Source organism: Halichoeres trimaculatus, unplaced genomic scaffold, assembly GCF_033239565.1.
Source record: "Halichoeres trimaculatus isolate MK-OKI-2021-1 unplaced genomic scaffold, fHalTri1.1 fHalTri1_scaffold_2, whole genome shotgun sequence".
Classification (NCBI taxonomy): domain Eukaryota; kingdom Metazoa; phylum Chordata; class Actinopteri; order Labriformes; family Labridae; genus Halichoeres; species Halichoeres trimaculatus.
Window position 1 is genome coordinate 16,800,267 of NW_027437180.1, and position 12,222 is coordinate 16,812,488.

The 12,222-nt window shown below is 39.2% G+C and overlaps 1 protein-coding gene across 1 annotated transcript; it reads right to left on the reverse strand.

Moving 5' to 3' along the window:
- Positions 1-6,523: 6,523 nt before the first annotated feature.
- Positions 6,524-9,746, reverse strand: tekt4 (tektin 4). The gene is made up of 7 exons (XM_074698842.1): positions 9,098-9,746; positions 8,284-8,354; positions 8,041-8,184; positions 7,824-7,910; positions 7,610-7,745; positions 7,374-7,528; positions 6,524-7,207 (listed from the first exon to the last, which is right to left on the reverse strand). Exons 1-7 carry the CDS (start codon positions 9,623-9,625, stop codon positions 6,994-6,996), a joined length of 1,335 nt encoding a protein of 444 aa, XP_074554943.1. The 5' UTR covers positions 9,626-9,746; the 3' UTR covers positions 6,524-6,993.
- Positions 9,747-12,222: the final 2,476 nt, after the last annotated feature.

Genomic DNA, 12,222 nt, shown 5'->3' on the forward strand with positions numbered 1-12,222 from the left:
GCTTCATCCATCCCTCCCATTTTTGTTGTTTATGCAACTTTTTGTCTTTTTTTTTTTTTTTACATCTCACTCCATCATTAAGCAAAAAGTAAAAAAAAGATATACATAACTCAAAACACACATAAGAAAACCAACCCATATGTCATAAATGAGTTTTATGTCCTTCATTCTTTAATTAAACCTCATGATTGAGATAATTCTATGAAAATGTTTGCATACCTTAAGACTTGTTATCACTTGTTTTTTCTTTCATACAGTATGTGTCAGTTCTGCAGCTACAGGTTGTTAAAATCAAACCAGCCTCTCTGTGGTCACATGGTCAGGATGCACGGGACACGTGAGCTCAACCTATAATAAACTGTGATTTGACAAAGATCCCTTTTTACCCCTCACACTCTGGATCCACTCAATGAATAAAAGTTTGTGTAATGAATGTTTGCATTTTGACCCATAATGAAAATTAAATAAAATGAAATGAAATAAACCCTTTCCCCTCTGATGTCTGAAGGCAGGGTGTGTGTTTCTTTTATCCCCCGCAATGGTAAAATCATATGCAGGAAAGCTTATACACACACACACAAACAGGGTTGGCAGGGTACCATGCCCACAGTTATAAAGACAGTGAAAGGAGAAGCTGCCTGTCTGAACTTTCTCTTTGCATAAAGTTCAGTTTCATAACATCCTCAGTCGTGGCAGCTCCTCGCTCTGAGGAAGCTCTCTCTAAGAATAGAGACGAGCCGAGCTCCCTGCTCAAGAGAAGAGGAGCAGATGTTGATACAGTGAGGGATGCAATACCTTCAGTTAGATATGACAAAAATAAACCAACAGTGATTTACTATACCAGTTTAAAGATACTTTATTTGATGGAATGGATTGTTTCTTTATTTATCTTCTAGAAACTTTCCATTTTTGGTAGCTCACATCTTCACAATCATACTTGTGAAGCTTTGTGTGCTCATCTTGACAGACGGGTGCAGAATGTCGATATCAGTGACACCAGTATAAAAGTTAATGTACCATCTTACTGTGAGTAATTTAAGCACAACAAACCTGTGTTTATAAAAGATAATACTTCAAATTGAATTCATGAATAAACATTCATATGAGCTGGTTTTGAATCAGGTGGTGGCTCACAGTCACCCCCTCAAGAAAGGACAGGAGAATCTGAGGCGTGTGCTCCCTCTGGTGGTAAAACAAAACAAAACAGACAAACCAAAGAATCAACAGGAAGCAAAGAACTGTATGAAAAATGCATGCCATACTTTTAAAAGATGGTACCCTAAATTAACAGCTTATTGCCGAATATCAAAACATTTTTCATGGTTCTTTAACAGTAAATCCAATCCAGCAGCACAGGCAAGCTCTTGATTTAAAATGATGTATGACAAGTATGTTGCCATCAAAGATACATACATACATATATATATATATATATATATATATATATATATATATATATATATATATATATATATATATATATATATATATATATATATATATATATATATATATATATATACATATATATATAAATATATATATATATATATATATATATATATATATATATATATATATATATATATATATATATATATATATATATATATATATATATATATATACATATATATATGTGTGTGTGTGTGTGTGTGTGTGTGTGTGTGTGTGTGTGTGTGTGTGTGTGTGTGTGCAGAAAATCAACAAATACATAAACAAATAAATTATATTAAATTAAATTAATTTAAATTGAATTGAATGAGAAGGCACATTATTCTTTGATTGTCAAATATTTAGTTGTTTACTTTCATTCCTGAACAGGAAAAATGGTTTATTGGGAAAGAAAAAGTTATAATTGAAGCACTGGGTTTTTAAATTTTATGACAAGTGGTCAAATAAATTTGTTTAGCACTGTTTATATAAATATTTACATAAAATTCTTTAAATCTAAAGTCAGTTTTGTCTTTACATTAGTCCTCAGTTGAATGCTGTCCCTAATTAGAATATTTGTCATTATCTTATCAGTGTCATGAGTGGATCAGTCCGGAGAGCAACCCTACTCATTATGTAGGAGGAAAAAGTGTGATTGAAAATTTTTGACAGAGTCCATATTAGGGGTGATATTGTTTTTTTTTTTTTTTTTTTTATGTAATGAGTCATTTTAAAAATATCCAACAAAAAGAGTGGTCGTGGTTCTTTTCTGAAGAGCCATTGTAAAAAACAAAACTCACACAAGACTGGGGCTCTCAAGAGATGTAACATTTGACTTCATGAACTGCTCATGAAGCCTATTGTTCCTGGGAACCCACAGCTTCTCAGAGCACTAATAGACAGGTTTGACATCTTTAAGTACTGTTGTTTGTATGTTTCTTGAATTGAAATGATCACATCACCACAATTGTGCATTTGCACACCTCCATGTGACACCTCTGTATTACCAACTCAGTATAACTATTTTTCTGCATAAACTCAGATTATAATTTTTATTTTTATCCAACAATGGATGTTGTTACTATAATGTAATGTAAGTGTAATTTTTGAATTGATTAGCCTGAATTACTAACATTGACATAGGCTTATCGACAATGGTAAGATTATATACAGAGCATCAGATTGTGGAGCTGAGAGTAACACATACAAAACTGTTACTAATCTGGATTTCTGAGGGAGAATCTCATGTTTTTAGCGAAGGTGTACCTTCTTCATTTCCAGTGTGCAGAAAGTGAAGAAAACTAATCTGGTGGAACAACATCATCATCACACATTTGGTGCTATTAACACCACAGGAAGTATATGTGGGTTTGACAGCTCATTTTAAAAAAGAACATGGCAGAAAAAGGGTGTGAGAGTTCTGACAAGTTTTGCTTCTTCTGCTTTTTTTGTACTGAGATTGTGAGAACAAACTTGTTTTGTCTGCTTTTGTGTTCCTTCCTCAGCTCTAACACCCCATGGTGACAGTGGTACGCATCCTGCCTGCCTGGTCATGAATTTTGAATTTAAATGTCACAAAGGTCAAAGTATGTTTCATGCAAACACTGACACACAATAATAAACATGTTGCAAGAGTGTATTTTAGTGTGCTATTTTCCAGGAGCCCATGTCAACATGAATGGAACAACAGTAACCTTTGCTGCCGCAGGGGAAGTGACATTAGGGATGGTACAAGGCTCAACACTTCTTGACTGAGGTTTGTACAAACTGCAGGGTGTGAACAATGTACAGAACCATGCTGAGCGGAAACAGATGGAACAATTAAAGTTAGTCAATCAATATTGCAATGAATGAATAGATTCATGTGTTTATTTTTCGACTTCACATAATAATATAGATTGAATATGTAAATATATATATATATATATATATATATATATATATATATATATATATATATATATATATATATATATATATATATATATATATATATATATATATATATATATATATATATATATATATATATATATAAGTAGTTTGACCCCAAGGAAAGGACAGTCATACTCGCCCCGAGTGACCGCCGATGATGATGATGATATATATATCTTCATGGTGAGGAAGATAGGGGTTTGTGATCACTGTAGACAAAGTTATACAGACAGGCTCCCAGATCTTCAAATGTCAAACACAGCTACCAACTGAAAATGCTGCTCTTGTCAGTTGATCCTTGTAGCACTAGATGAAATTGCAAGTTCTGGCACGACTTGGTCCATGTCCTTCCCTCCACTCCCACCCCACATTTCCTGTCTTGAAGGCGGTTCCTATCTAAATTCAAAACACAGAAAGCCGAAAATAACATTACCTTAAATTAAAAAAAAAAAAAAAAATGCATCAGTTCACAAGAAAACATGACAGGCCAGCAATGTGACAAAATTTACTTCCCCTTCCACTTCTGTTTTCTGCCTTTCTTTAGGTTTATGGAAATGTTCTGTGAAATTGTGAAGCAACACACTTTGATGGAACATATAACATCTACTGTAATTTAACAACTGTGTCAAAACATCAGTCCAAACACATGTTACTGCTCTTAAAGATAAAGTCTGTGTCTCAAATCGGATAATTCTACTAGTACACTTACATAAAGTGCACTGTGTTCACTCTGTACCAAAGTAGTGTACAAAATCTTACAGGGTAGTGTTGTCTCAAATCAAACTCTACAGCTTTGATGCAACCATCAGCCATTGCTTGGGCCATTGCACTCAAAGGTTGCCAGTTTGGTGACCACTGAGTGTGAGAAGTGTCCACCATTCCTCGCTCAACTTTTTGACTGTTTTGAGTGCCCTCTTTCTCTCTCTAGATCGTCCTCAGATGAGCCTGCTATTGTTGATTCCAGTCATCCCTGTCTTCCATGCATCGGGCCAGCTTGCTCCTGCGTCCTCTTTTGCTCCTGGTTCCCATAGAACCAATTTGGAGGCTGGCAGTTCTCTGTGCCTTTGGCAGTGTCCTGCGAGACTCATCCTCCTGGCAGCTACTTTGTCGCTCACCCTTGGAATTCCTTTGTACAGGATACTGTTGGGTACATGTGCGTCCTTGCTGGTGTTCAGTGCTACACGCAGCATCCTGGTGTAGCACCCGTTTAAAGACTTCTGCAAGGTCGGCTTCAGGGTCCAGCATTCACTGCCATAGAGTAGAACAGATTCCACTGTAATGAAGAAGAAGTTTAGTTTGATTTGGGAGGTAGTGTGGAGCTCCATACACAGGTCATGCCGTTCAGCGCCTGCCATGCTAGTGCTTTCCTCACTTTAAGGTCCTGCTCGGTTGAGCTGATCTATGAGCCAAGGTACTTGAAGTCCTCAACCTCTTCCAGCACAGCCCCACTGATTGTAGTCAGTGGTTGATGCTCAGGAGAGATGTTGCTGGTGATGACCTTTTTTTTCTTTGCATTTAGCCAAAGGCCAACCTTGGCACACTCTAGCTCCACACTGCTCAGGAGCTCCTGTGCTTGCTCAATGTTGTTGGAAAGCAGGCTGATGTCATCCGTGTAGTCAAGGTCTGTCAGGACCACTGTAGGCTGTCGTCTCGACTTCCTTGGAGTAAGGGTGAAGCCAAGATCCTGCTCTTTTCCGTTGATGGCCTTCCTGAGCGCAATCTGATAAATCGATGTGCACTACATTTTTCTTACTTTCACTGTGAACGCACATACAGTTTTTCACTGTTCTTAACACACGTTTCTCTAAGCACTAACAGATTCCTTCACATTGTACACACAAACCTGAAAACCTCACACACAAAAGGCTAAACCTGACACTCCCTTTTCAAGATGACTCTTTGCCACCAAATCTCTTAACTGTTCACAAAATAGAACTCCTGTTCTCATTGGTATACACAGCCACGTTCTCGAATGACACACACATACCAGCCAATTGGCACACACTGCTCAGCATTTACTGCACACTATCAAGAATTCACTGCACAATGAAGTGCAAAATTAAAAAACCCAATCATACAAATGCAACACACAATGTGAATGGCAATCACTCTTGAGAATTACCCATTTTTCCTTTTGGAAAATGTCTGTGTAGACCACTTCTTTGAACATTAAATATCACACAAGTATGAAGCAAATCATTGTTTTATTTACAGGCATTTCTAAAGAAAATGTAACTACTGTCAGCACACTGTATTCTGTTGATATGTAGTTGTACTGTACAGTAGAGATGACAAAGCAAATAGATTTACTGTAGTACCTGTTCTCGACTCTGAGGGTCCTGATGATTCCAGCGACTGTGAAATGGGCGAGGTTTGACTGGACTCTCAGGCCAGCCTCTCTCAAGCTCAGACCATGATTCAGAACATGGTCAACAATAGTGGCCCAGATCTGATTAGCAATGATTGCTCTCCTCCTCCTTTCTCCTCTTCCTCCTCCTCCTTCTTGTCCTCCTTGTCCTACTCTTCCTCCTCCTACCTGTCATCCTCCTCCTCGACCTCTTACTCCTCCTCCTCCTTGTTCTCCTATTCCTCGACCTTTTCCTCCTCCATCTCCATCTCCTCCTCCCTCTCCTCATTGTCCATTGTTCAGTGCTCACCAAACAAAGCAGAGGCTCAAGGCCCTTTTTATGATGCAGTTCTCCTGATTGAAAAACTCACCAGACCTGGGTGTTTAGAGATTTGCATTATTGTGGATTGATGCTTTTAGATTTCAGTTGGTGTGTGTGTGTGCAACAACTGACTATTGTGTGTACAGCTTTGACACAAGGTGATGTGTAGTTGACATGTGTAAAGAAGGAAAGTCAGAGTCTAATGCAGATAAGGGAGTGTTTGGATGTGGCAAACTGGGCCAAGCACTTGTTACTTGAAGTAAGGGTTTTGCAAACTGTGCCAAGTTATTGGTTTTTGTGTGTTAGGAACTGTGAAAAACTGTAAAAAAGTGTGTTGAAGTGCAGAAGTACTTGACTTGAGAGATACCCATAGTCTTCCTTTGTGTTTTGGCTTTGCTTTCTTGTGTAAACAGAGTTTAAGACCAGGAAAAAAAAATGCTTTTCACGATAAAGATATATATATTTTTTTATAGTTGTGTGGGCAGCAAAAAAAAAAAAAAAAGTTTTGGAAATTTTGTGCATTACAATTATTGTTAACCTATAGCACATGCATCAAGATGGTGGAAAACCTGTTTGTCTCCATCAGTTTAAACAGTTAGGTTTGATGTTCAGAAGGATGCCAGGGCCTTTTTTTAAATGTGAGATTTATTTTTTTAAATATATCCTATGAACAATATCTTTTCTGATTTCTCTAGTTTAATTATGAAGGAAATGCAATAAGAACACATGTACATGTTAAAGCCAAATCAGTAGTAATCAAAGTTAGAGTGTAACAGAAAATGTTTTGATGTCATTAAAAACATTACAGTAATATGGATACGATCTGTGTTCAACTAAAATAAATATCAGGGTCCCTTGTAGCAAACACATTCCATACAACACTCTGTGACTTAGTGCCTTGAATTATTAATGAAGTAAAGTACAAGCAACTTAATCTCCACTCAAACACCACCCTTCAGTACCCTGACAGGGTGGAGATGTTCGGGTATCGTTTTCGGTGAGTCATGCACTTGTCTCTGTCGATGAACAGGGAGTTGGTCTTACAGTTTATATCCTTCTCAATTGTAACGCGTGACTCCTCCAGGTGGGACAGAGAGCCCCGGGCCTCACTCAGCTGCTGGTGCAGAGACGCCAGAGTGGCGTCAATCTGCTGCACCTCTCCCTCCAAACTACACACACAGGGAGTGAACAATGAGACAGACATGAGAGGTGCTCTTAAAAATGATACTGTGTGTTTGTGTGTGTATGTATGTGTGTGTGTGTGTGTGTGTGTGTGTGTGTGTGTGTGTGTGTGTGTGTGTGTGTGTGTGTGTGTGTGTGTGTGTGTGTGCATACCTGAGCTGGGGTTCATCTCTGCAGAGCTCCATGCTGGGTCTGAGGGAGCGCAGGTACAGCCTGGACTGAGCGACTCTCAGTGGGGCCTCTTTGTTGTGGATGGCCTGCTGTAAGGCCACAATGTTTCTCTCCTGGGCCCCGATCTGCTCCAAGGTCTGCACATCACCAACACACAGTAAACAATCCCCTCATCTTGAGCTTGGCCTGTGACTCTTTGTTGTTGTTTACTTGTTTACCTGTGTGTGCTTCATCTCCAGCTGGGTCTTGGCCTCTATCAGCTCATCACAGCGCAGACTGAAGGCCCGGTCCACACAAGAGCACTGGACCCTCAGGTCCTCGGTGGTGTCCTGCAGCAGTTGCTCCACCAGTGCTCTGACACACAAACACCAGTACCATGTTATCGTGTGTGTTAGATGAAACCTGATTATTTGGGAGCTCAAACACACTGACCTAAGACTGGTGGTGGCTTGCTCCTCTTGCAGAGCCTTGGACAGGTTGTCCTGAGTAAACTTGGTCCATGCTGTGTTGTTACACACCCTGACAAAGACCAGGCAAGAAACTGTGTTCATGTTTTTCACTTTTTCTCAGAAAGTATGATTATAGCTGCACTCTTTGCAATCTTTAAGTTCTGAAATGATATTAAATACATTTTTAGACAAAGACTCACTGGTCCTGCATGGTGGCTGAGCTGGGGTGGTGCTGTGTGTCTGGGCTCAAGTTGCTGTATCTCCCACTGTGATCATCAAAGTTGTACGCCTGGTACTTATCAGACCAGTCCATCTCTAGAGTCTGTTTAGCCTCTCTGTTCATCCTGACCCACACAAAGACACATTTACGGTTACCAATCCATCCTTTGAGTATTACGAGGACCGCCTACAGGTGCTTTTGTGTTTCTGAATGTTTCACTTACTTGATCTGAGTGACGACCTGAGCTGTGGTTCTTTTCAGAAGAGTCTGGATGCTCCTGATTAAATCCACCTCCTACAAATGACACAATGACATGACAGATCAGTGTGACCTCTGCTAGTGCTGGCCATCATTTCACTTATCTGCAGTTATTCATTTCAACATTAGTTAGACTGTTCGTTACTGTCTTGTTACTTGTGATTGTTTATTGAAGCAATAGATCACAAAAAAGCATGAGGGCTCAGTGGGTGAACAATGTCACCCAAAAACAGACTTGAAAAAAGAAAAGCAAAAGAAAAAAGCATTTGTTAGAAAGATGAAATAATAAAATCTTGAAAACACCACATTTTGATAAATGTTGACCAGAATGGGTAGGCAACGGTAGTGTGCAACTTCTCCCTGCAAAAGTTTTAAACAGGTGTGAAAATGCAAAGTTAAACAGCTTTGAGAAATATAAATAATGTTTATCCTATCAATTTACAAATCTTCAAGTGTCTGTGTGGCTTAATTGATAAATAATAGTTGAAAATAAACTATTAACACTACAATTTTTTATAGAGGTCTTAATTAAAAGCATTTTTACCACTTACTTAAAACTTTCCCTCGCCTAGCCTACTTTTTGTGCAGTCTTTGGCATACAGTGTAATTTTCACTTTATTCTATCAATTTTCAAACAATTATCAAAAATATTTGAAAATCTAATAAACTCATCAGCCCTTGTCATACTCAGTGATATCCACGTGATGCCTTGTCTCACCTTCGTGTCTCACCTCCACGCACATAGTTTCATACAATCTAACTCTAACTGTATTAATCACCTTCAGCAGCTCCTCCTCTACAGGGTCTCTAACCAGATCTGGCCCCAGTCTTCTTGCTCTGCAGGTCAGATTATCGGTGGCGATGGCGTACGGAGTCTCGGTGGCGTCCAGCGCCTTCTCCAGCCTCGTCTTTAGCGCCAGCAGCGCCTGCGTGTCCGCCAGCAGCTGCTCGATGTGCCGCTGCAGCTCAGACTTCCAGCAGTGGATCTCCTGGAGCCTCTCCCCGAGGAGGCGAGTCCCCTTAGCCTGGGTCTTCAGCGTGGCCGCCTCGGTGTCCTGGTACAAACTTTTGGACAGTCGTTGGATGCTGTGGGCCTCCTGGCGGTCGGTTCCCGCCTGCTGGAGGATGGAGCGGTAGTTGGTGAACCACTCTGCCGGGCTGTACTTAGCGGAGCGGAACCCCGCTGTGGCTGAGCCTGAGGACGGCTGCGGCACCTCCAGCTCCACGAGAGGGTCCTTTTCTGGACCCCTCTGAGCCACAGCTCTGCTGTCATAGTGTGGCATTGACACCAAAACATCTGAGCTCATTTTCTAATGATTTAAACAAACCTAGAATGAGAGAAACCCTTACTCAGCTTGTTGTTGTTTTTAATAAATTAAAGTTAACTTCAGTGCTGCAGAGCTCCCTGTCCTGGGGCAGAGCAGGCTGTGTTTGTTTTGTGTTGCCTGGTGACACATGTTGACAGCAACTCAGGGTCAAGTGACTCGGGATCAAATGATGGAGATGGTTAAATGATGCCACACATACACGACATAAAACAAAAAGGTAGGTAGATGACAAATAAGTAGAGATGTTTTTCTTTTTTCCTCCTTAAATGTTGCATCACATCGGACATAAAAAGACATATCAGGACAGTGCTCGCTGTGGTCATTGGCATGTCCTCATACAACTACAGTTCTTTATAAGATCTTTGCTAGACATGATGTTTTGAATGTAATCAGTCACCCTAGTGTGATGCTTTTAAGGACTACGCTTCATACAGTTTTTGAAGCTTTTAATCTCTCATTCGTCCTCGAACATCCTGAAAACTGCAAACACAAAGTACAACTAACTCAATGAATTGCTCTTCTCTTGATCAGTATCAAGAAACTATTTACGCAATATAAAACAAGTATAATTACTGAGTGTGCCTGTCAAACCATGTGCATAAAAAGGTCCTGTTCCTGAGCTGCATGTCTTACTCTTCTCTCAACTCTCCATTTTGATACACAGTACGCAGGGGATCACACTTTGACCCAACACAGTCATGTGTTAACTTTGACCTCAGATGACCTTACATAATGTGAATTAATAACTTTTTGCGGCTACACGTTTAAAATATTTTAACAATTATTTATTCCATTTGTATTACACTGCATTGTTTTGGACAACCTTTTAATATGAGACTGTAGATTAATACATTTATGAACTCATGTACAACATTAACTTGTCTCTAAAACAGTTACACTGAACAGGGTTCCTCTTCAAGTCATTGTCTTCTGCAAAAAGCTCCCCCAAAGAAGTCAGCTTGGCCTTTTTGCAGGATTGAAGCTAAAGTAATATAGAATAATATACATAATATATTTATATAATATATTTTGTACCTGAGTGTGACTAGATGTAGCAACTGCTTGCTGCATTTTGGTAAAAAGGAAACCAAATTCCATTGGAATACAGTTTATCCATTTAAATTCATGCTCTGTTGGCGTTTATGCTACATTACAAATAATGTGACTTCTCCCTTGCTGTGCAATGCCTACTGTTTAATACTACATAATGCTAATGTAAAAATGGCACAGTGGAAGAAGGAAAAAAAAAATCTGTATTTGCAGGCTGGAATTTTCTCTAAGGTTTAACCTGACAGATAAATGATGATGGTTGAAACTGGAAAGAGGAAGCAAAATGCACACATGCCTAATCAAATCCACAGATCTCAGAAATTTGGTTCAGGACCCTACACAAGATGCAAGGTTGGTCAAAATGCCCTGTCAGATGTAGTGCATTACTGTTTCTGCCAGACAGGGAGGTGGGATGTAGCTCCAAAGTGAGGAGGTGACTATCAGAAGTACAATTACTGGTCAGACAATAGCCTTCCAAATACTCGGCCTTCACCCGTCACTAACAATCATGGAGAACAACTCACTGGTTAGTTCACAATCACAAAGGAAGCATTTTCACATATACATCTCATTATTCATTATAAAAGACTCAAACGGGCTGGATGAGTAGCTCTCTTCACTGTCATGAAACAACTTGCCAAGATGAGCGACATTTGCTCTACATTAAACATTATGGGAGCCCTGTGCAGTTTATCAACAGCACCCTGACAGCCCACCAGCAGAACAACATTGAGTTTTTTTTTCTCTTTGGGATTTGATTATTTTTGTGAAAATACAAAAAAGTCTTTCATTTCTATAACTACACACACTTTTTTCTTATTTAATGCGAGTTCTGGGCTGATCAATGTCAAATGCAGTGTTTATTCAGAGTCACAGTGATTTGCTGTAAAATGACTGTGAGAAAAAAGTTCACACGGGTCTGAAGATGCTCTCTGTGTGGTCTTTGTTTGGAATAGATATGTTCCAATTGTATTCTTTCTCTGCTGCTTATTTCACACTTACTGACAGCTAAAACTTAGTGTGGTTTCCAACCACTCTGTGAGATGTAAATGACACTTTGACCTCCTGCTTTCAGTACAGTGCATTTGAAAGAACTACTTTTTTGTGAGTCAAATAACTGGTAACAAAAGATTAAAAACTAACAAAACTGATGAGATGTAGTGGAAAAACATCTTCTGAATAAAGCAAAGTGGGGGTGTAAAGTAGTTTTACCGTTTCTCTGCTTTCCACTGGGATGCTTTTAACGTTGCTCTTGGCTGCTCTTTTACACAGACACAGTGTTTCAGGATAGAATAGTTTGAACTAGATTAATCCCAGAAGTACCAGTTACAAGTTTTTTAAGGGATTTTTATTATTATTTAGTGTGAAAATAGTGACCTCTCATCCCATTGAGTCATAGGTTGCTTCTGAAAGGTTTCGTTTCCTCTTCATTTGGTGGCTTGATTGTCATATCCTGGAATACTTTAAGCTTTCTTTGATGCCACATCTTGAGGTTTTTATTTGTTGTGTTTTCATTATTAATTCTT